This window comes from Cyrtonyx montezumae, unplaced genomic scaffold, assembly GCF_038088225.1.
Source record: "Cyrtonyx montezumae isolate F1298 unplaced genomic scaffold, pur_monq_1.0 scaffold_8, whole genome shotgun sequence".
Lineage (NCBI taxonomy): Eukaryota > Metazoa > Chordata > Aves > Galliformes > Odontophoridae > Cyrtonyx > Cyrtonyx montezumae.
The window spans coordinates 60,292,388-60,318,245 of record NW_027072089.1 but is presented as its reverse complement, the minus strand read 5'-3'; the positions used below and the strand labels follow the sequence as shown (position 1 = coordinate 60,318,245).

Sequence of the window (25,858 nt, the reverse complement as noted above, 5' to 3'; positions counted from 1 at the left end):
TTGACTATATACACCTATAAATCATGTCAATAAAAGCTAATTAAGGAAACCAATAAAGATTCAAGCAATTATAACCACTTACGCTCCTGGACCTTGCCATGTCCATGTGATTGTGTCCTAAGAAAAGGAAGCATAATAGTTAATGATTGAACTTTAAACTTCTGTTACATTATGGATAGTATAATTGATGACATATGACTAAGATTTTCATGGAAAATTCAATACTCTCTGAAAGCTCTTAGTCACCAGGAATACACCTGTCTGTCTGATCCAAGAACCAAAAGCTACAAGACATCTAAACTCATCAGTACATTGTCAAGCAAGTTCAGAAGCATTTTCAGATGGCGGAGACAAACAAGTTCACAACTCCAAATCCCAAAGCCTTATAGGAATGTTTTTTGGAATGCAGAATTAAAACCCTGCTCAGAAAAGAACTGAACAAGTTGGAGGCGATACCCAATGTGAGTTTTAACCTTTCTGCTACTCAGGAATTACTGTCAACCACCACTATTGACCAGCCTTTTTCTTTTACTGCAGTAAGAAGGTCTTGGAATAGAAATTATAACCTTATGAACCATCAAAACAATACAACAGGGTGCAAAACACTAACAGGGCAAATATCAATGAAAAAAATGAACAAGACACAGCTAACAAAACACAGAACTGGAAAGCAGTATACACATGACAAGAAAGATTACAGTAAAGTTCATAGAATTTTTAACTAAGATTAAGAAGAACCATATGAAAAAAAAAACAATGCCTGGATACATGATTTACATGTAAAAATGAGAATGCAAAAGCCTGAAAATGAGTTTCAAGTTACTGTTCTGATTAACTGGGGGAAAAAAAAACCAACACAAACCAACAAAAAAGTACAAGTCACTAATGGAAAGTTAAGAGGACTCAGGAAAATCAGTCTTCCAAAAAAAGAAGATACTTCTATCAACCTGATAAAAAAAATCTAGTCCAGCTCTGTGGTACCACACAAAAAATATTTTACAGAGTTTAGGTGATCATATGTGCCATAATCTTGAAAAAAAGTCAAACCTCTTTAAATCACAATTTTAAGAAAAAAATCCATCTTAAGTGAAAGCAGCACCTCCATGAACACTGGGAAATGCAACAGCCTGGAATAACGTCAGTATTTCATGAAAAAAAAAGACATTCTTAGTAGTCCTTCAACATTATAAAAAAAATCATACAAGGTATGATAAACTGAACTGATCCATCTCCAGCAAACAACACAAGTGTATGAACGCAGACTTCTCCATGTAGTGTTTAACAGCAAAACTATAGAGATAAAAATTCCATTACATCCTTCTGGTATTATTGATATTTCTGATACTACTTCAAGTAAGCACATTAGAGATTTGATTTTCTTCCCCACAAAGTTTCCATTTATAAACTCAGACCATTGGAGTGTAGATGCTGATGATCACTTTCATCAGATAATAGATCTACCATATAGAATACCATAGTACTACACACATTTAGGAAGAAATCTTTTACTGTGAGAATGGTGAGACACTGGAACAGGTTGCACAGCGAGGTTGTGAATTTCCCCTTCCTGGAAGGGGTCAAAGCCAGGCTGGATGGGACTTCGAGCGACCTGGTCTAGAGGGAAAGGTCCCTGCTACAGGCCAGCTGGAACTAGATGATCTTACAGATCCCTGAGAGATCTGTCAAAGAGAAAGTCAAAGACAGGAAGTGGTATTTTCCACATCTGGCTTACATACCTTTTATATTTATCACAGCTACCAGTTTATTCTGGTACTCCCTCATGCACTACACCAGAACAGCACACACTTTGATAACGCTGAAAGTACATTTTGAAACTTTTGTATCTATATAATGAATCCTTTGAATTAAGTGGAAGTATATCCTTCACATAATTTATAATTCTCGATATTTTCTTATATCAAATATATCAGGCAGCAAACATCAAAGTCGGCATTGTAGCAGAATGAAAATGAGCATGTTAAAATACACCCACACAGCCCTGATACAGTGATGCTGCACTAGAGATGATGCCAAACTGCACAACAAATAGCACAGTTAACTTCGGAAGAAGCTTGGACATCAAAATATATTTATGGCTCTGATATTTAGAGAAGCAGAGAGCCTTCCATAATTACCAGCCCTCTGACAGAAAATTAAGAAAAAGGAAGAGCTACATTCACCACGAAGGAGATTAGTGTAAAAATGAACTGCAAAAGGACTGCATTGGTAAGGATGAGAATATCACAGTATTTCCTTTACATGAAATATAGTTAATAGTGTCCAGTACATGACTTACTAACAAATGGACTTGGGAAACAGAAGTTTCAGGTTTTAAATCTAAACATTTTAAGCCTTAATTTCTTTCTGATCTTGCATCAAGAGAAGCAACTCACTAACATACCAGAACTGCTGCAAATAGTCACAAGGCCTTAGAAAGATAATCAAGGGCAACCTTGATGGAAAAAAAAAAAACAAACCAAAACAAATAATCTATCTCCAATTGGCATGAACTCATAATTCACTTGCTACAGTACTTTTCTCCCTCACATTTCAGACCCTTGCTGTACTTCACCAAGCTCTTGAATGTATGGAGTACAAGGAAATAAGCAAGTAAGCATACACAAACCTCCTATATTCACTCTCAGCTCTAATATACAAAAGCCTCCCCAGTCTGTCAGGTGCACTCAATTCCAAGACTGTTCTCATCTCTATTTTGAGAAGTCTGAGCTCTGAAGGGAGAACAGAACAGCTAGTTCAAACTAAAAGCAGCAGAGAGATCGCACATAATGCCTAACTAGAGTTCACTGGCTAAGGAAAGATTTTAATAAGAAATATTTTTGTAAACATAATACACAGTTGTCAAATGACAAGACAGAAGAAGCCAGAGACAATTAATTTGTTACTAATTAGCTAGCCCACAAAACAAAACGTTCTCTCCCTATACAATTTTTCTTTCTTGCTACTCAACTCTTGACTGCATCCTAGTCAGAAATCTAACCTTCATACAGCATCAAATCATGCTCCTCCTTTCCCTCCTCATTATAACTTTGTTACAACTCTTCTGCAAGTCCCAAGCAAATTTAAATAGTGACAGTAATTATCTCTTGCCTCAATTATCAATGGAAGAGAACTTAGGATGTTAAATTACTCAGCAAGGGACCAAACACATAGCAATGTTCTACAGTAATTAAAAGTAGTAGGAAGTAGTAAAGTTGCACACGTTTATAGGCCTCCTCTGTTAGCTATCTATATGAATATTTACAGGTTTAAGACATTTTGCAACAATATTAAAAAAATTAGGAAAAAGCTCAGAAAATTCACACTGACTTACTTCATTAAAAGTCTCAGTTAATAGAGCATTAGGAACACTTAATATTCATTTACAAACACTGCATATTATGTACTACAGACAGTAAGGACATTTTAGTACGATAACGTATTTTTCGAAGATACTTGCTAATTAATGTCTCATAGCATTATTTGGTTTTATATTTAATATTAAACTTGACTATAAAAATAAGAGTAAAAAGTATATTAAGTAGGATGTAAGGCATACACCTTGCATTTGAAACCGACAGTACAAGAGAAAATTTTAGAACTATTGAGAAAATCTTTTTCCTGGAAATAATTATGTAATGAAAGGTCATGGACAACCTGCTACAGTGCACTTAACCCTACCTGAGCATAACAGGCTACTCTACTTGCCACAGCACCCTAACAAACTTCACTTGGAAAGCACTGCCTAATTAACTGAGGTATGCAGAACAACAGGATTCTTGAAGTAGGACAAGAAAATATCCACAACAAGAACACTGAACTGAAAAAGAAAACTGAAAAAAAAAAGTTAAGGTAGATCAGGTGAGCTTTATCTTTACTTTTACAAACATGTACAACGTCTGTTAAATTTAGATATTGTAATTAACACGTAACATTTTACCTTAGCCTGATTTATACTGTAAGACTATTTCAAGCTATCTAGCATCTAGCCAAATGCAAAGTAAACGTGAAAAACAAAGTGATGTCTTATAAAAATGCCAAGATCCCCAACGTATTTTTTCTAATATCATTTACCTAGTTGTATTAATTTGTATCTTACATCCCTACAGATAGAAGGTACAGAAACATCTTCCAGCAACCAATGAAGAAAACTCACCAGCAAACAGAGCAATAACAGGAAACATAACAGAGCAAAGATCCTAGACAGGAATTGACATTTATGTCTTGTCAATTGTACAATACTTCTTGCAAGACCCTGAATAACATGTAAAGCACTATTTTAATGGAGCAACCTAATAAAAGCAGAAATGTGTAAACTTCTAGTTGTTTACACAGTGGAGGCTTACGGAATGTATACTTTGCAAATTAAGCATCTACTAGTATTTTCCAGATTTCTAAACCTAATCATCTGACCTGAAAGTTACAGAAGTAACAATGAATTGAGAGGAAAAAGCTCTACATTTCCAGTTACACTGCAAGCTGAACTTACCAGTTTGTTTGGGTAACGTAAAACCACTGGCTGTACAGGAACTCCAGGAATGAATGCTCCTAGAAGGTACATACGACACGATTAATTTATAGCAGATTTTGGTACAGCAGGCTTTTTTGCAGTAAAGAAAGGATTATGTGATTAATGGCCAGATATGCATAGGAATTAATTGAGAGAAGAAAAAAAAAAGGTCTAAAGTAGGCTCAAAGCAATTTTTAAAAAGCACTAGACAAAGTATATCCACATTTTCAAAAGACAATAGTTAAAATGTTTGCCTGTACTTTCTATACTATCCCTCCATCATTTATATAAGTTGTCATGAAAGCAACTTAAAGCCTGGTACCAAATTCTTAGTAGTCCTTCTAAGCTTGATAAACAATGAAATAGCTATTTATTTTGTACTCATATTTAAGTCAAAATAGTCCCCATAATCAACAGCATCTTCTGGTTAATAATCTGAGCTTTCTGATGTAAAAGCTCTCTATATATAGATGAGCAATACCAATTTACAGGAAATGTATAAACTTTGAAGTAACAGAATAAATTTTTTTCCCCATCTTAGTTCCCCTCAGCCTTTATTGTATAAATATGTACAGTGTAATAGAATATATCAAATTAGAGCTACTGTACAGAAGTATCACTTCATATTAAGAATATCGTTCTTTTTCTTGAGAAAACAGTTTGACTTTTATGAGAGATCTTTATTCAAATTACATTTTGTATGCAATTAACTAAACATTATCTAATATTCCAATTAAAATTGATAACAGAATGATGGATGCATAATGTAAGCTTAGCATTTCATTCATTTTATAAAATGGATAATTATATGTAAAAGAAAAAAAATGTTAATGGAATATAAAGATCTTTAATGAAGGTTACTTGAATGGTATCCTACAGAGATATGATTTTTGGCGCACTTATTCTTTCTATTCTGTCTCCAAGAACAACAGCTTAAACAACTTCAGAAAGAACCAGAAGATGACAAAATCTAAGAGGTATATGACAACACTATCATTTATACAAAGTTAGATAGCTTTCCCTGTATAACTAGCTTGCATAAACACAAACAGAAGACTGTATAACAAGTACAATGAATGCAGTCCATAAGAGCAGAACAGGGAAAGGCATCCTCAAAACAATTACTCAAAAAGAGACCCGAAGTTACTTGATATAACTGAGGTATCTCGAGACAAAAGACTTGTTGGAGGATGGAAGTTGCAGCAGGAAAAGTGAAAACAGTCAAGAAGCAGACAGAGCAGTATGTTCTAGACCAGAGGAGAAGAAGATAGTGGATTTGAAGGAAGAAGTGTATGGCACCTGGTGGCTGGAATGTCTATGGAACAGAGGGGAAGAAGGGAATTGAGGCTTCAATGAAGAATTCAGATAGACTTTCAAAGCATGGTTGGGATTTAGGGAAGAGGAAAAGAGAGAGGAGTGGAATAAAGAGCAAAAGAAGCAGATGCTGTGCTAACCATCACACATTCATTTAAAAGGTAGAAGTTACAAGGGGAGAAGGAAAAGTTTTGTGAAAGTTTCCTTGGGACATAATAGGTTTCCTTCAGCCAAATTAATCAGAACATAGAATCACAATACTGACTCACTATATTCTGATAGGGATGTTAAGTTGCAAGCAATAAAAACAAGACACAATAAGAACAGAACACAATGAAGTAGGCAAAAAACTAGGAAAAGGCAAACACATTCACAGCTGATTTGCTCGCTACAGCCTGTTCATTCCTATCTTCCCACCTACACCACAAAGGCAAGTTTCTAATAAACACTGGTATTTAACTGCAATGTTAATAATCCTATTATAACTTCAGTTTACACCTGTAGTAGTGTTCTGTGCTACCTCTACTTATTTGACAGGATAACAGGGTTATACTAATTGTAAACTGCTTAGAATGCACATATTTGATACAAAATCTTGTAATAAAAAGGAAGCCTCTGTAACATTGCTATACTGGCAAGATTCTTGTGCAGTCTTCACCAGAACAATTGAACAACAAAGTGCAAGAAGAGAGGAAAAAAACAAACACTACACAGCAGCAAAAACTGCAGCAGTCTGAAATGGATACCAGCTGATACCTTTATACTGTATGTAAATACAACAAGACTCAAAGTCAGAAACAGAAGGGGCATAAAGTCAAGCACAAACATTCAGTAAGAAACCTCCAGCTCTCAGGAAACTCAGAAGAATAAAAATCTGAATTATCCAAATAAGCGTACTGCATTAACAGCAGAAGCATAATTCTTTCACAGTATCTGGAAATTTCTGCTCCAGTCCCACCCTACTACAAGAATTATAACTCAATTTCTGCAACAGCAAACAAATTACAATATAAGTGGTATTTCAGAAAGCGAAGATACAAGAACATTCTGTAGTGAACAGAGAAATGAGCATCATACCTACCAGGCTTGAATGTAATTAGACAGGATCGGTTTGTGCATGTGCCTTCTGGGAATATCATTATCTTGAAGTAAAAGAAAAAAGTTGACTTAAGACATATTTGAATGTGGATTCATTTATAAACACATCTTCTCAAAAGATATGTTAACTGATTACAATAAAAAAGCTTGCCTTCATTCAAAGTTTTGCCTTTGACTATCAGAATGTTAACAGAGACTAGGAAAACTCTGGAACTTGACAGAATTTTCATAAACATTTCTTGTGTTTGTAATGTATATTCCGTCTTACAACAAAACAAAACTTCTGCCCCCAATCTTCTTAATGGCTAAGAAAAGGAAGATAGGTGTCTACTTACTACATTTATTACTTGGCTCGTATACATACAGATATTGGAATGATAGAGACTTAAAATATCTGAACAGAATTCTAACAAGATTCAAGTTGAATCAAATTCGGATGATTATATTAAATTGTGAAAAAAATGAGACTTGTATAAAAATATGTCATGGCAAAAAGCCATGAACTCAGCAAAGTTCTAGCAGTTATAAAACCAGACATTTAAATGAAATAAATACACATCATAAGGGGACAAAGTAATGGACTAGAACTATAATTACTGGCTTAATTGCCTATACTTGTACCAGCTTGCTAGATATTCTAGAAATCACTTCAGCTCTGCAGTTCAGCTTCTTCGTATTTCAAATACGTTGGTGAAAGTCATGTGGTAAAAGCTATGCACCACCTTTCTGTCATTGTTTATGCTTTCATAGTCCAATACACATACGTAACCATTGTAGAAGTAACCATGCCATTAAAGAAAGCACTGTTTTATATCTTAATCTAACAAAAAAAAAAAATCACAAGAAGAATGCTTCACAGTTTCAAAAAGAATCACATGCTCCTATAAAATGCAGACCTTAGGTAGTTATGCCCTCTTTCTCATTACTGTCTTCCAAAGCACATTAAAAAGCAGTCAGATTTATGATGAAGAAGAAAACCTGAGACACAATTTTAGAACTGTTCTCATGATGTGTCCCAAAAGAAGCACATTCTAGCTATTGAAACATTTGAAATGCTTGAGCTATCTTGGCCAAGATGCTATCTCTAAAAATGATAATATGCCAAAATACCAAGAAATCAAGCATGCATGACATTCCCTATGTATTTTACCAAGCACCTGATTACTTTTCTTCAGAGGACTTCCAAAACCTGGCATGGTCTGTCCGCTTAGCAACACTTGATAAAACTTCCCAGGAACTTACCCAGGCTCCCTTTAAAACATACTACAATGAAGCCACTATAATAGTTGTTTTGTACAGATTAGATGCTTATCTCTGATATTCCAGGAGGAAGCCCACCCCCAAGAAACCATACAGAGCATCCTAAAAGGAAACAAAAGAGAACTGCATATCCAAAGTATGAAAATGACAAATACCACCTGACACTCGGTAGTATTATTCAGTACCTGAGGCCATTTACCAGACTGAGCACGTCTCTTTATCTCTTCAACAGTTTTCCTGCGAGAATCCTGGTCTGACCGAGATACAAATACTGGTCGGATATATTTGATAAGAGCTAAAAAGGAAGAAAAACAAAAACAAGCAAACCAGCTTTTTTTTTTTGAACTTCCTTTGAAAAAGGTTAACATGCACACACATACAAACAGTCCTCTAGACAAACTGTGACATGAGAAAATAACTACTTGATTACATACCTATTACAAACTACATTCTCAGCTGAAATAGTTGAGTTATATTGAATTACTTTCATGAATTCCTATGAGGAAAACCACTGTCAGAATTTCAGCACTTTACTTGTTTATCAACAGATGGATACCCTTCACAGTTTAAAAGGCTTGTACATATCACAGTTTTCCGTAACAGAACAGCTGTGGTTGACTATAGCTAGTTTCTTCTTCCTACAAAACCTATCCTTCCCCTCTCCTAACAAAGTTGCAGGAGCCTCCCTATGTGTTATCAGAAACAAATCCTATGGCCTGAGATCTACTGTCTTTAGAGTTTGTGTCTCCTATGACAGCTCAGCTTTGCTCAAGGTACTTAATCAAATACACTGCATATATGGTTTATGTGATCTTTTCTAGGGAATCAGCACAGTTAAAAGAAAAAACATGCTTATGTTCTGAGCTGTCACCTGTTTGCCTGTTCCTTAGATTAAACAGATCTCAGGCATTTCTTTTGCTGCTCAGTGGTTATACAGAGGAAAATTTTTATACACAGGAACTGAGAGTGAACAAAGGTCAGAAATCAATCCACGCATGTTTATCACAAGGATACTGAAACCTAAAACAAAACAAAGAACAACCCAGCATATACAACTTCTGCAATATCAAAGAGCACTACAGGAGAAGCATCTGAAAGTATACCATACTACTTCATGCTTTAAGTTCAGCAGACTGTATTTAAATGCCTTTTTATCATTTTCATATCCTGCAGTCATATTCAAAGGTTTAAGTTACTATATCATATCTATTGTATTTGCCTAAAACACAAGTATAAAATAGAGTTTTCACATTTACAACTGCTCTGAGATGAGTTTGCTGACACTAGTTGTATAATCTTCTTTCTCCAAGGATAAACTTGGTGCATTAATGGATCAGACAGTGCTTAATGTGTGAGGAAAAAAACAGGAGTAAAGAACAACACTCCTGTACTCAGCAGAAGCTTCTAGTTCTGTTGGCACCTCATTGGCAGTTGCATCAGCACTCACCAAAGTTGTTTTAAGGTTCTGTGAAACTAATCCATCACACCTTGCAGGAAACTGCCAGATGTCTGACCACCTGCTGAAACAATAGCCTTTATCCCACAAGTTGATGAAGCTTAGAAGACAGTTTGTCAGTGAGAAGTTACCATACAACACTCCTGCACTTCTTTTTACATGCTTGTTCTTGGCCAGTATCCACAGAACAGTGTAATTTAGGGAGCACCAAAGGTCATCATGGTCCAGATGGGGCTGCTGCTGAGAAGGTTAAAAACCAAGAACAACCCAGCACATGCACATACACAAAAACCCACAAAGGGGAAAAAAAGAAAAAGGAGCAAACAAAAAAATGGAAGTAAACCCACATTTAAATAGTTTCACAACTCTGTTTCTAATTGATACTAGTCCTTTTGCAACACAAAACAAAGCTACAACAACTAAAACAAACCCTCTCCATCCTCAGCCTTTCCTCCAACACTTAGCTCGTATGGAGCCCAAATAATGGAATTCAGGCTATGGAATGAATGAGGAATTTCAGAGCTCCATGGCTCTTTTAAAAGACAACTTTTTTTTTTTTGTAATAACAGAAGAAATTAAGTAAGCGGATTTTATTTAGGGCACTATTATAAAGACATCAGAACATAGATCGACCTTCATGAAATGAATAAGCTTAGCAATAAATTCAAAATACTCCTTGGAGCTGGGAGTTCATTTGTGTCCTCTAGGCACGTTACAATGCCAACACAGGATGCTGGCATTCAAGCTGGTGACCTTAACAGTACTATAAGCTGCTGTTTTATTTATAACACATAAAACAAAGAGTTTAAGGACTGTTTTGATGAATCTCCACAGTATTTAAGTGTGAGATTCTCACTGAACAGCTACGGCTGTACCATGGTGCTCTTAAAAGTATTGTGGATGAGGAAAAACAACTGTTGTAATTCAAACAGGGCATTGCAGAATTTTTCACAGAGATGATGGGGAAGTAATTCGGTATCTCTTAAGTTCAAAGATGAAAATAGACCCAGATACAAGGGTATAAATACTTCCCAGAGAATTACTTAGACCTTTCTTGAGCATCGTGACTAAGCAATATAAAGTACCTTCAAAAGGTGAGCTTAAACCAAAACTCTTAAGTTCACAAGATGTTGGAAAAAAACCCACAATAGATAATTATTATAGCGCTGTATGATTTTTCTTTCCTCTACAGCTCTTCTGTATTCTGCCAAGCATAAATTACATCCTTTTCCTTTACAAACTTCTATTGACTAACATATTCTCCTATTCATTTCACAGGTACCGAATTACTCTATTCAAGGATGAAGTTACAGATGTGAAGCAGTTTTCTAAAGCTTATATTAGTTTATCAACTTAATTGAGTTTTTACAAGACGAGATCACAGAAGATTATTGAATTATAAAAGCTGTCCAACAAGCAAACAGTGTTTGCTGATAACTCCACTTCCTCTTAAAGTATTTTCCACGCTAGCAATGACCACTTCAGGCTATAAAAAATAATTATTGCCCTGGATGCTTTACCAACCAAAAATAAGACAGCAAAGTGCAATCACGCAAAATTCATGGGAAGATCTTGTTCTGACTTGAAGTGAAGTCCAGTATATTGAACAGTAAAACATAAGGACCTGAGCTGATGAATGAATGGATCCAACTTCCTCAGCCAATGTCAGGTACAACAGATACACAGATGTTATCTTCCTTGGACTACACAGCTTACACAGTACTGAACTCCCCATTCCAACCTATCAAAACTCTCGAAAGCTGCAAACTTCAGTACATGGGGTCACTCAAAGCCCCATACAAGCTGACTTTGAACACTTCCAATGATGGGACAGCCACAACTTCTCTGAGCAACCTGCTCCAGTACTTCATCACCATCATGAAAACATTCTTCCCTATATCCAATCCAAATTCACCCTCCTTCAATTTGAAATAATTATTCCCTTTCTTGCCACTACAGGTCATGATACTAGGCCTTTCTCTATTTTCCTGTAAGCCACTTTAATGTATTGAAAGGCCATAGTGAAGTCTCCTCAGAGCCTTTTCTTCAGCAGGCTGAATAACCCCTGCTCTCTCTCAAAGGATTTCCCAGCCCTCTGATAATTTCTGTGGCCTTCCTGTGGACCTGCTCTAATAGGTCAATAACTTCCCTGTACTGTGGATGCCAGAGCTGGATAAAAGACTTCAGGTGGAGACTGGACAAGCAGATCCTCTCCAGAGCTTAACCCCACTGCACCATCAAGTGGGTGGTTTTCTTCACTTATGCTAATCACTAACTGAAGAGTTCATAACTCTGTTAGAGCAAGAAAAGACTTTTGCTTGCTTTCCTTTCCTAAAAAGAAAAAAGTTGTCTGAAGAAGTCATGAGTTAAGTCTGATTCTTCAACCAGGTTATGTGGCTCAGGAGAATTCCCTTCAAGTTAGAAAGCAGTAAAAGCAGTCATACACAAATAAACTTGTTTTATACTCTCAATACCATAATATAAAAGCTTTTAATCATCTGGACTAAAATTGTCAGTAGATCAAAAGATTAATACTCTATTACTGGCAAAGAAAGGGTACAATATAGGCAGCTGCTCCAGAAACCCATTCAAGTACTTCTGGAAACAATCTTAGTAACCCATTAGCATTCAGATCTTTCCACACCTGCTCCATCACCTGATCCTTCTAGTAAACAATGTATAATGTCCTGATAACAGTGTCATTACATTATTTACTACACGCACTCAGAAGACATCCATACATGTTTGGATGAAGAACATCTCTTCACCCAAAGTCACGACTCTTGGAAACTACCTTAAGTTTCTTCTGTTGCTTTATTTGTCATGTTCTGAGAAGTCAGCTCATAAATAAATGGATGTACTTCATTCAGAATTTCTCAGAAAATTCCAAATGACTCTTAGCAATCCTCAATTAAGAGACAGCAAGATTAGGATTATCAGTGGCAGACTTTAAAACACTGCTAGAGATGGTACAGGAAGTTCACAAGATTTACAAAACTGAAGAATATAAAAAATCAATTCTTCCTTAAGAAATTCAAGGTTAGTGCCTGAAGAGTTGATAGATTGTCAGAATAAGGAAAAAATGGCCACATTTTCACAGATAGTGTAAGAGGCCTAGTAGTATGTGGCTTTTTTTTTAAACTTACTTTTGTAGAGAAGTATAACATTAGAATTAAATACAAAATCAAAGAAGGATTGTGCTATATATTCCAGTAATATTCCATCAAATGTCTATATAAAACTTTCTAATTTTTGTTTTCTTTTTTCTTTTGCAATTGTTTTTGCACACGCGAAGAGAAAAATCAAGTGAAGAGTTTTTAAAATTGATAGCAGTAAGTCTACAGTTTTAACTGAATCTATTTTTAAGGTAATTTTAGAAGGTTAAGTATATTAGAAGCAGTTTGAACTTCTCAGTGTGCATTATTTATGCTACATCCAAAGTAACTGCAATCTCTGAATCCCTCTACATGTTGCTCAGATTTTTTACTAGTCTCTACTGAGTCTAATGTCAAGCAGCAAATACAGCATTCTGCTGAATGCCATTCCTCTACCTCATCAAACATCAGTATCAGAACATGATCTGGAATTATGCTATTAAGCCTAAGCAAAGGAAAAAAAAAGCTCCATATGGGCCAATTTATTTTGCTGAGCTGGTGATTATTGAACAGTCAACTGAAACAGCTGAGAAAAAAAGATAAATCTATCCTTGCTCCTAAGGCCCAGTTCACCCCAGACACCTGACACTGCTCTACAGTATACAGCATATCATCTCACAACAATATCTTCTTTTAAAACCGGACATTGGAGAGGTTTTTTTAGTTTTATTTCACACTATGCTTTTTAATATTTCTTTTCAAAAATACATGCCTACATTATTTTTGTTCAAAGCTTCTTTTAACTTTTTCGCAGGTCTTTCATTGCCACAAACTTCTACTACACTCTTGTTAGTAGGATACTCCAGGAAGCTGAGGTACAGCTACAATTCTGGCCTGAGTTTCACTCGACACAGAGGCGCGTTACCCAGAAGCTCACTCTATGAAGCTTCCAGATGAAACCACTCAGAAATGTGACTGACAAATGCTGATTTAAAACACGTTCTTAAAAACAGATTGTCCAATGACATTTGAGGATGTCAGCACCAACAGCCTGAATCCATTTAGTTCCAACGGAACTCAAAAACTTTTGATCAGGCTTTAATGTTTACACATCCTCAGTCAAAGGGCAAAGTAAAATTTTCTCTCCCTCTTAGATTATCCTTAAAACCTACACAGTGAGACAAAGCAACATTTTTTTTTTAACTCTGTTGATCCCTAGACATAGTAGGATGGATTTCTTTAAGATTTTTCCATGCAGAGTTCAGTTAGAAGCACATAACTCTAAAAGCTCTCAAATATCTCTGGCACAACTGCACCGATGAATACAAATCACAAATCTATCTCAAAATATCATTAACATCTACACTGATTACTTAAACACTCCTGACTTGGTTATCTGCAACAAACTGCTTTACTTGTCTCTTAGACTACCTAAAACAAGCTTACTGATGCATGAGAGATTAGCAGTGCATCTTCCAGGCAGACACCACCTCCTGAAACATCTCTGAGATTACACTCCAAAATAAGCTAAGAAAGAGAAAGTCTATCAAACCCTTTGCTTCTAATACCCCATCTTAATTTGCTTTTCTATTAGTTGTGCCTAAAAAATATTGCAGTTTTTTTTTCCTTTGAGTTTCAAGCCTTCTCACCCCAAACTAATGAAGTTATTAAATACTTTTTTTCTTTAAAAATTAAAAATGATTGTCTACCAACTTACTTCCCCAAACAGGAATATCTTTGCTTTCTGCTTTCATCACAATGGAGGCGAAGGTCATAGTTACTGGAATGGCATCAAAGTAAGAAGAATGGGGAGCCACAGTTAATATTGCTGCTTCTGCTGGCAATGCTCGTTGGCCTTTTACATTTATCCAGTGGAATCCACCAGCAAGCCACATCATTCTCATGATAGCTTTCAGCAAAACATCCACTATCCTGGAAGGAGTTAAAATAACAGTTACACTTTTACGGGGGTACACTAAAATAATGAAAAAATATTATATTAGAACTATTAGCATGACAAAACTCAGACAGGATATACACTGCTTAAATATGAATACTGTGAACATTTATTTTCTGAGCAAGTTTAATAGCACTTTCAAAGTAAGGTACCATTCAATTTCATTTCATTCCTAAACATTAATACTTTTAAATCATAATAACATTAACATATATTTTATCACTAAATGAATTTTTATTTGGACCAAGACAGTTGAGTTTCTTGTATACAATATCCAATAATGCTTTCTAGTAATATCAGAAAGCTCTAATAAACTGATCTTTGAAAAAAAAAAAAAACCAACTACTAAAACACTGCTAGAATGCAACAACCCTGATTCCTAGGTTCAGGTTTACCCACTGCAGCAGCAAAAGGCAGAGATCCTCAAAGAGAGGATCAGAGCACACAGAACATATCTGGGAGCTCTGGAAATATTTCACTATCTTCCCTCTTTCCCCACCATCTCTTAAAGTATATTCTTTACTGCTAGGCAGTCATGAAAAGAGAAACATTCACTTTGAACCAACAGGGTGCAGAATCTAACCTCTACAGATTATTATCCTCACATGGATAAAGGTTGAAAATAACTGTATGCAAGACTGTCATCAATGCAAGGCAGTTCATTATTCCCTCAGTCATTACGCCAAATTCATTTCAAATTAAATGTAAAATGACATGCCTCTGCAGTTCTCACCCTCCTTCCCTCCTGTGATACAAAATGCAATCAACTTCCCTCACTCTAGTGCCAGCTCATACATTTAATGTTCTTTACAGAAGAAGCAGTACACTACTCCTCCATTGCTTCTTAAGCTGCAGTTTTCATGGATGGGTGAATACCACCTTACATTGTACCTTCATTAGCATTCCAATACCAACACAAGCACAGCCTTATTAATGAGCACCAAAGCATGGGGCAAACCCTCAGAGAATCAACAGAAGTTTTGTCAATTCATTACAGAGTAGGAAACAATGGAGTGAAACAGTTTAAAATAACAGAATATGAAGTCTGGACACATTTCGTACGTCAATCTTCTTAACATTATGGAATAATTATTAATTATTCATTATAATATGAAATTGAAGAATATCGCAATGAAGCTTCATATTACACCCTCTATTAAGGTAAGATGCTATCTATTAGCTATTTTCCTCCTGTAATTCCTGATCAATTTGGTAAATCAAACACTTTTAGGGTGTTCTCTGTTAGGTATTTTTTGTCTCGTCTCTTAAGAAAATGTGTAAATGTGTACTGTTCATATTTTTGTTTGGGAAAGGAAAGCACTACATCAGTATTGTGCTACATCAATGACTCACTTTCGCCACCAGGAGAGGGGCTTTTCAAGCTCTTGCTCGTCACATCCCATTGAAGCAATGAATGCAAAAGGCCAGGCCAGCAACATCATAAAAGCAGCAAAGAAGAGTCGGATAGGAAATAAAGTCAAAGTCATGAAGGCAATCTGGAAAACCCAAAACAAATGAGTTAAACTAACACAATTTTAGACTGCAAGAAATAGTAATAGAAACTATTTAGTAATAGTAAATAGAAATAGTAATATAAACTGCATTTTTGAATATCAAATACCTAACATTAGAAAACAGCAGAACATGCTTGAATTCCAATCATAACATGTATGTGTAACAATTTCATATTCTGAATTAGTTGAGACAAAGTGACTCTCTTTAAAAATTACCAGACAACTTCCTGTACTTCTTCAGATCCAATACTTGTTAGCTACTACATCCACATCCTTTTTCCTCTCTGCAGAATCACATTAAGTAAATACTTAGAATGGGTGTATTGTAAATCTTACTGAATTGCTGGGGAGCCAGCCCATCAGAGCAGTGATGTGTGCTTCTTCAGCAAGGTGCATTCACATGGCAACACACAGTCCAACCTGGAAAACTTTTCCAGGATTGGGCAGATATCAGCCCCTCTGTAGGATGTTCTCATAACCAGAAACTGTGGGGAATGCTGTACAGAAATGTCTCTAGATAAACATCTAAACAGACATAAAACTTTCTGCTCCAGATCAGTGCTAGTATGCATAACCGCCTGGGAAAAGAGATTTCCAACAAATTACTTTCTTCTAGAAGCCACAGTAAACCCAGCTGCTTCTACACATCCTCTCACCACTCCAGTTATCAGAGTCTGATCCCAACCAGCTTAAGCTCTGGTACAAAACATGTCATGCTGGAACTCCTCCCATATTCTTTCGTAGAATTCTCCCAAATGTAGGGCCTTTCCTAAGCTGTTTGGAACTGCCCTACAGAAAACACAACTCAGCAACCATCTGCAAAATGATCCGCTTGTTAGTTATGAAGCATAAGGTAATGTCTCATATTGTGATTAATCTGATGAATCTCCAGGCTGTTGTGGAAAGCATCATTCATATTCTCCTTCTCTTCCATGATGCAGATTCAATCACCATGGAGCTCCACTTTCCACTGACCAGTTCACACTTCCTCTCGCTTCCCAGAACAGCTCACTAAACTCCATTTCAGCACAAATCCTTAGATTTAGGGTGGAGGTAGGGAAAATGCAGTAGAAAAAAAAAGAGAAACACACCTTAAACTCACAGTTTCCTAGGTAGCCCACTCATTTTTAGCTAGATTTTACAATAATGGTTCAGATTGCCACAATCATCCCATAACTATGGTCTCCTCTCCTCAAAACAACTTTTTTTTTTCCCCCCTCTTGGATAGGATATTTTCCCCAAATAAAACAGTTCAAACTCCTAAAGTGGCAGTGGTCAGAACAGCTTACAGACAAGACCACCACTTCTGGTAGCAACGAGCAATTAAGTCACCTCAGCTGTTCCATAAACCTTCACTCTGACTGTGGAAAAAGATGACACAAGTATCAATTAGAAGCAATAACAAGAAAAAAAGCTAGAGACAACAAAGGGTTCAAATCCTTCAGGAGAACAGAGAGAAAGTAGCAGACTCAAGAAAATACAGAAAATCTGCACACTGGAGAAAAGAAAGCTGCTGCTTCCCAGGTCCCTCAGAAGGGAGGGAACACCTATGGAGAAAAAAGGAGAAAAAAAACACAGAGGAGGAAACAGTTCCCTGGGATTCATACCCTCTCCCTCCTGCTCCTCAAAGTCTCCTCCTACAACAGGGCAGTTGACTGACTGGCAGCGACTTATACAGTCATTTGTATCTGTGCACCATCTTTCGGATCACAATCGCTTCAGAACCACACAACAGAAGGGAAATAGCTGTTGCATCCACAAGATCTTGAATGATGCCATAAATGCGTATAAAAGTCTCTTGGTCTTCTGTGTTTGGAGGCAGCAGCAATGAAATGAACAAGCAAGCAGCAGTTGTGACACCTGCTTAGTTTTTTTTTGTTTTTTTTTAGAGCAGGTGGCAGTGAAATACCTGTCAACATAAGAAGCTTTGTAGGAGAGAGAAAGACTATGTTTGGTCCCGGATCCGTAAGGATACATGCATTTGCAAAATAGTTCAGCATATACTCAGACATCCTCCTGGATATGACAGCTTCTGTCCCATAAATCCTGGGAAGATTCTGCCCCTGCTGGTTGTTGTCAGAGATCAGAATGAAAGAGACATGCTACACTTCAGGTCCAGCCTTCTATAGGTGTCTTAGTTTCATCTGGGATGCAATTGTTTTTCTTCTTTGTCTGGTCTTAACACAGCGATTGTTACTTCTACATATAGAGCACACTTACCCACACAGACATATTTGTTATTAACATTATGAATTTTTGTAAATATCATTCATATGCAAACATCTGTATTTTTAGATACATTTTAAAGAAAACTCAAGATCCACCTGGATCTATATGTTAAGAGGAACAGAGTAATTTCTTTTTTGCATGACAGTTCAATTAATGTCTGTTACTCTGAAGGATTCTAATTAGTTTTTAAGAAGTTTACAGGTATGCTATGGAAGTCCCAAGGGCAACAGAAAGGAAGAAGATGGTCTTAAGGCTGGTAACAGAAGGCTGCCTGAGAAAGTGGATTCTGCCCTTCAGTCACAAAGCTTGAATCTTACGTAAGGTAAGTCTCTTAAACTGAAAAGGTAAGATATTGTTCCTTGTTCTGAAGCCCTGCATTCTGATTTGAATATGAACTCAAAATGAAGGTATCAAGTACAAACTTACTCCCTTTGTAAGTTCTGTAAAGCTTCAGGTCCTATTTATCTAAGCACTGAGCCTGAGAATCAGAGTAAACTTCCTTTTTATGATTGTCTCAGTTTCCTGACTCTTGAACGTCAACATCATACTTCTCATCCATTAAAAAGTTGAAAAAGATGCGTCTTTGAAATTAACAATATGAAAAGAATCATCACCGAGTAGTCTGTTCACAAAAAAACTTCCATGTCTTGCTACAAAGTAATGTCCAAAGGAAAACAGCCTAGTGAACTGCACACTGAACAAGGAGAGGCTTTGATTTTTTCTCTTTGATATATCAGACAGAGACTACATCTTGGCCCACACTTCTTCACAAAATCTCTAAAACCCAGCTCAACAAGGATGGCACTGAAGGAGTGAGAAATGTATCCTTCAACAGTTCTCTTACCACCTTTCCCACTCTGCAACTTTCCTGATTGACATTATTTATGGAGATAACAACAGGAGTTCTACTATTCATGTGTGACTAAAGCCAACCAAACCAATCGTGGCTGCTAAAAGAGGGTAGTTGTGTTCACTCTCCCCTTGGGTCAGTTCTAGCACTTATCTGAGCTTGCAGCGAGCCAATGGAGCCCATTAAACTGAAGAAAAGCAATCGCATTGAAAGGAAAGAGAAACAATCAGACCACATTAAAACACAATAGTCTGCTGTTTAAATAAGCCAAGTAGGCTCGCGAAGACACCAGAGGAACACCAGCACTGGTGCAATAAAGGCCAGAAATACTGGCAGCAAGAAAGATGGCAACATATTGTGCTTTTAAGCAGCAGGAAAATAAAGCTACAAATGCTCTGCGACGGCTTCAGTATGCTTCTGCCATTCTGTACATCTAGGAACAGAAGTTCTAACTTGCAAGATACCTGGCCAGAGCACGTTAGGATGAATGAAACTTGCGTTTAATGAAGCCATGTCTGTCCACATTTCTTCCAGAAAGGATCTTTTCCTTATAGTACTGAAAATAAAACACTCAGCTTCAAAAAGTATTCCACTGTTTTCCTCAGATTAGGGCCAAGTAACCATTTCTGCAAGAAGTATGACACTATGTTTTTACATCGTTACCTCCCAGTTTTTACAAAGCCAAAAAAGAGATGTGAACTGTTCCTTAGCTCTCAAACTGATTATTTTTGCTGCTGTTTTTCCTCTTTGAGGTTGTTTGGTCCACTTATTTTCCACTTCTTCATTCCCAGTCTGAGCCTGAGATGTCTTAAGATGTATTTGCTTTGATTTGCATTAAAGAGCAAAAAAGTTAATGCAACCCCTTGCAGAGCACAGGATGAAGTAGCAGCGAAGATAATGCAGCTATCTGACAGACCATCAGGAACAGGCAACAGTCCTCCAGACAAAGCAGTCTTGCCTCCCATTTCCCTTTCCCTGCCACCTCCGTGAGCCTCCAGTTCTCACATATTCCCCTGCCTTCCCTGACTGGGCTGTGCAGACCCAGAACTCAGCCCTATTAGCCTCACAGGGCTGACAGAGAAACCTGTGGCACAGTCTGTGCCTCCAGCTGAACAGGAAGTGAGTTCAGCTGTAATACTTCATGCTGAACTCTTAGTGACAGGCCAGGACGGCGTGAAGGAGAATGCACACTGCTGTAATTGGCTGTGAAGGAGCCTCCCTGCTCAAGAAGCCTCCTTTTCTGGGAGAACAGCATTTCACATAAGTGGAATAGTTTTACGGCTCTCCTTCAGGGGCTTCTAACTCAAGCAGAACCATTTTCTTCATTAAAAAAAAAAACAGGTTAGGAAAGCATCATTACAGCAAAGAAACTCTGTCCTAGTTCTGTATGTCAGCTTGCATGTTTCTTCCTCATATAGAAATGCAGAAATAAGACTACAAGAAAGTCCAGGTTAAACTTTGTACCACTCTACACCCATAACATTCACTTTAAAAGCAAAATTGAGCCATGCTTTGATAAGATTGTTCCTTTGGTCTGCACACTGCAAAAGACTACAGAGCTTTAAACACAGCTTACAGTTTTCATTGGAAATAAATCCTTGAAACTCAGTGGCAAAGCTCGTATATGATACAGACGTCCAGAGCAGCCTACATAGGAGGGAGGTATGCTCTACAAGGAGTCAGTGAGTTAAAGTGGATGAAGATCTGTTATGACTGTGCCAGCAGTTCATATGAGACTGGAAATACTATGGACCTGCAGCTCTGCCCTCCTGATTGCCCTTTTATAATTCCTTGTGAGTTAACAAGTACACAGTAGCATTAGAAAGATACATGTAAAACACTGTTATCATTATAACCAGATAGCACGTGTGTTCTGATTGTATCTTTGCTTCCCTCTGCTCCCTTAAAGACTTCTGCCTCATTAATTACATAGAAACCATGGCATAAGGGATGAGACAAAATCATTGCAACCCTGTGATTTACTGAAGCAGCTCTAGGTATAAATTGAATGAGACAAATGAAATAAACCTCTTCTTTTTCATGTTCAGTTTACCAGTAACCACTGAATTCAGGTCCACCTCGCACTGGGGAAACTGATTAAAAAGAATCAAGTAAGAATCTTTTCCGCTGAAGCCAGCTCCGAATTCCTTGGCCATCAGGTACTTAATGCAGGGCACATTCCAACACTTTGTAAATCAGGCCGTGTGTGTCTTGTCTTGAGCCCAGACAACAACCAGGCAAAGCAACAACCAACTTCAATCCCAACAGCAATTAAATTAAGGTTGGCTCCGAAGAGCCTTGACGTGACAGGTTCAACAGCAGATCTTCATTTCCGCGCTGATAGGCACCGCAGGCTTCAAGCTCCCAAAACAACAGCTTTAAGGGAACGCTTCTCAAGCAGTAGCACCACGATGGAAGTAACGCAGTGCCGATCCGAGCAGCCCTCGGCGGCATTTCTCCCCCCCAGGCAGTGACCCAGATCCCCCCACTCCAGGGCCACCCACCCCCCGCTCCCCCTGCGGGGCGGCGGCAAAGGCGGGAGGGGGTTCCCACCCGCGCCCCCCAACCGGCACAGCGCACACACCGCGCTATTTACGCGGGGCCAAACTTCGGAGCGGCCAGATCCTTCGGAGCGCATCCTTCAGCTTGACAATGGAGGAGTGCGCGCCCACGGAGCGCTCCCCCGCATCCCCCCCCCCCCCACACACACACCCCTCTTTTCGGGAAAGAAAATTAAGAATAAAACAATGATAGAAAAATAAAATGAGCGGAGAATAGATGAGGCAGCGAAGCCTAACACCTCCCCCAACACCACCCTTCCCGCCGCCCTGCTCGCGTCGCGGCGGGGCCGGGCCCACCTTGGTTTTCTCCAGGGGGCTGAGGCGCAGCTGGTGCACGAAGGGGCTCCGCGGCGGCGGCCCGCGCTCCCGACTGCCGGCCACGCAGCATCCTCGGCCGCGACTGCTCAGCCTCATGGCGGGGCAGGGCCGCGAGGAGAGAGAGAGAGAGAGAAGGGAGATAAGCGAGGGCGCTGCACGGCGACCGCTGCTCCGCGGGCGGTGGCGATGGCAACGAGCGGCGGCGGCGGCGGCAGTGGCTCCCTCCCCGCTAGGCGCCGGACCCCGCCCTCCGGGCCGCGCATGCGTTCTGTGCGCCGGTTACAGCTGCTCGGCCGGCGCCGGTTTCCGCGTCGGTTGGGAGGATGGGGGGGGAGGGGGGGGGAGCTCTCTGCTCGGCACAGCGGGAGCGAGGGAAAAAATGGATAAGGGTGATCCCTGTTGAGGTGAAGGCGCTTCTTCCATGCTGGCAGTAACGGGTGTGGCCAGCGCCTCCCCTCCTACGAGCAGCGCGAGGCATCAGGAGGCGCTTCCAGATCTGCTATGGAGCTTTTGCTCCAAGCAAGCCTGGGCTGTCTCGCTCTCCTCGCTCCTTCTTCTCCTCATTTACACGCCAGCACCTTGAAAGAGCCAGAAAAGGAAGTAGCTGAAGTCTTAATAAATCATTAGTTCTCAAGAACTTCCTTTATATTAAAAAAAAAAAAAAAAAAACCGCTCAGATTTCAAGAAGTCCAGCTGAATGTCCGACACAGCCCTTCACTGTTAACTCCGACCACAGATCAAATAGAACAAAAGATATGTAAGACGCTTGATAAAGAAATATCCATCAACACTGTCAGTGTTGATATCTCACAGGTGCTACAGAACAATGATGGCCTTATTCAGTGAGATCATAAAAGTGACTACAAATCTATAATGCCTCTGCTGTTCGTAGTCATTAGTCTTACAAGTATGGTCTCTTACAAAATGGTCTCTAAAGTCTTATGGTTAATGTCATGTCAACTCTAAGGAGTCTGACTTAGTGATCCTTATGGGCCCATTCCAACCAGGGATATTCTGTGGTTAATGCTGTATCTGCAGATACACACAGTCAACTTTTGAAAGATCGGGAAAGTTGTTGAAGTTTAGCCATCATGATTTGGGAGTTTCCCAGTGCCTTTCAAAGACTTTTACCAAAGATCAAAAACTCCCTTGCTGTTAATGAGATCCATGGAGGTGCTAAACAGTTACCTAGTGAACTGCTGGGAGAGCAACTGCAGCATCATCTGGACTGCCTAGTAAAATTAACACTTTCAAGCAGATCATACAGTCAAATGCATGTGTATTTCAGGGCAGCACAAGCCATGCTTCTGGAATGAGAGTATGTATCTTGGAAAAGATTGTCTAAAAAATTCAAACAAACCTACAGATAAAGTTCCAGTGCAGGTTGTCTGATATGATTGTTGGATGTACTAACAGGGTTAGTGTGCAATAAATCAATTTACATGTGTTTGAAGGAGTGGTGCTAGAGGAACATGTGTAGCTTTGACATTAAAGATCTTGTAAAAGAAAATTCCCTCAGGAATGGAAGAAGCTGAGCATGAGCCCTGGCACAGAGGCAATCTCATGGTGGGGCTTGAACAGGGAAGGCAGGCTTGGGGTCTGCAAGCACGCCAATTCGGCAACAGCAGAGTAGAGGGCGGACTGGCAGGACAGAATAAAGCATGCTTATCTGACACTACTCCTTTCTGTGCAGTGAACTGGAAAGCTTGCCTGGAAACTGTCAGAGATGCATGATGAAACTTGCTCCTGGATGGTTATTATATGACCCTGAGAAAACGGGGCTAAGACTGTGCAAGTGTGCATTAAAAAAGGGCAATATTTCATTAGTGCATGTACTAGTTTGCTGAAGTTGGATTTAGGGAGTTGTTCCATAGCCCAAATAGTTAGTCAATAAGAAGTATCTTTTTTCTTGTGAATTAATTATAACTATAATATTGAAGTCTGATTGCTACTTCTTGTGCAAATCACAAAAGATCCCTAACCAAGATGTTGCTGTCAAGGCACTCGTATTATATAGCTCATCTAATAAGGACTTATAAGGACATAGGAAGAGGTGACCAATTTATTGCAGGATTTATGGAACCTACCTTGCTTCACAGGAGGAGAAAATGTGTAATACATTATGTAGGATGTAAGTATATGATGATACAATTGGAAAAGGAAATGTTGAAGCTGACTATCATGAGAATAAATTGCGGTAAGCTCTCAAATAATCTCCTGAGGGAAACTGTGGAACCTGAAACCATTGAAATGAGATTGCACAAACATCTAAGTGCCATTCTACCCCAGTGCACAAAAGCTCTAATTGGTCCTTTCTGTCACTCATTCAGATGATTTATAGGAAACTGTACAAATAAGATGACTCACATATAAAAAGCACACAAATATTCATTATGAAATATGCCTCTGTGAACCCTGAAGTTGGAAAAGGAATATTCAATATTTAACAGCTGAACTGAAGTGGCTTTCTCAAAGATATATCAAATAAATGTTCATAAAAGGGCAAATATGTTGACCACAGCACTAAACTGTATTTAAAAACAATAATATGATTTCATGCCTAGAAAAAGTCCTTGCTTTGATTTTTGAGATAGTCCTTGAGCTTGATGGCCGTTTGGTAAAATCTGCTGATAAATATTCAAGCACAGTTCTGTCACACCTTCGTCCTTGAAACAATGTTTTTACAGTTGATTTCACATATTCTGTTTGTTTTTCTTTACATTTTTTTTTCTTATTTTTTCCCTCATTATTCCTGATGCAAGTGTATTCACATATAGAGACAGATTTGAAAAATATTCAAAAACAAATGTATTCTACAAAAAAGAAAAATCGGATATATTCATTTTTAATTCCTAGAACTAATGCAGGTTTTGTAATAATAATGTGCCATGATCATCCCTTGAGATGATGCCTTCTGAGAGCTGAAACAGAGACAGACATGCTAGGTGCCGCAGAGCCTTCTCCAGGTGCTAAGCAGTCCACGCTCAGTGCATACATCTCGAGATCTTGAAAAATTAGAGGGCTGGATAAGTACCAACCATCTGAAGTTTAACAAGAGTAAGTGCCAGATGCTGCACCTGGAATGGGACAACCCTGGGTGTATGTACAGACTGGCAAATGAGAGGTTGGAGAGCAGCCCTGGCAGAAGGGATCTCAGGGATGAAGGAAGTTGAATCTGAATCAGAAATGTGCCCTGGCAGCCAAAAAGGGCCAATGGTATCTTGGGGTGTTTCACTGCCAGCGGGGTGAGGGAAGGGACTGTCCCACTCTGCCTTATGCTGGTGCAACCTCACCTTGAGCACTGTGTGCAGTTTTGGGCACTACAATAGAAAGACTTAAAACTACTAGAGAGTTTTCAAAGAAGGGCTATAAAGATGATGAAGGGTCCAGAGGGCAAGAGGTATTAGGAGTGGTTGAGGTCACTTGGTTGGTTCAGCCTGGAGAGTAGGACACAGAGTGGCAGATGCTGATCTCTTTGGGGACAGCAACAGAACCCAAGGGAAAGTCATGGATCTGTGTCAGGGAAGGGTCAGATTGTGTGTTAGGAAAACGTTCTTCACTGAAAAAGCACTGGAATAGGCCCCCATGGCACCAAGCCTACCAGAACTCAAGAAGTGTTTGAAGAACACTCACAAGACATAGGATTTGAATTTTGGTTAGTCCTATATGGACACCGGAGCTGGACTCAGTAATCCTTGT

The 25,858-nt window shown here is 38.7% G+C and overlaps 1 protein-coding gene across 1 annotated transcript in view; it reads right to left on the bottom strand.

Moving 5' to 3' along the window:
• Positions 1 to 22,327, bottom strand: part of LPCAT1 (lysophosphatidylcholine acyltransferase 1) — a 48,652-nt gene extending 26,325 nt beyond the window's left edge. The window contains exons 1-7 of the mRNA XM_065752418.1: positions 22,139 to 22,327; positions 16,041 to 16,183; positions 14,448 to 14,662; positions 8,365 to 8,474; positions 6,903 to 6,963; positions 4,487 to 4,545; positions 83 to 117 (exon numbers count right to left, since the gene is read on the bottom strand). Coding sequence (XP_065608490.1) covers positions 83 to 117; positions 4,487 to 4,545; positions 6,903 to 6,963; positions 8,365 to 8,474; positions 14,448 to 14,662; positions 16,041 to 16,183; positions 22,139 to 22,255 — 740 coding nt within the window. The 5' untranslated portion in view covers positions 22,256 to 22,327. The remainder of the gene's footprint in view (positions 1 to 82; positions 118 to 4,486; positions 4,546 to 6,902; positions 6,964 to 8,364; positions 8,475 to 14,447; positions 14,663 to 16,040; positions 16,184 to 22,138) is intronic.
• Positions 22,328 to 25,858: the final 3,531 nt, after the last annotated feature.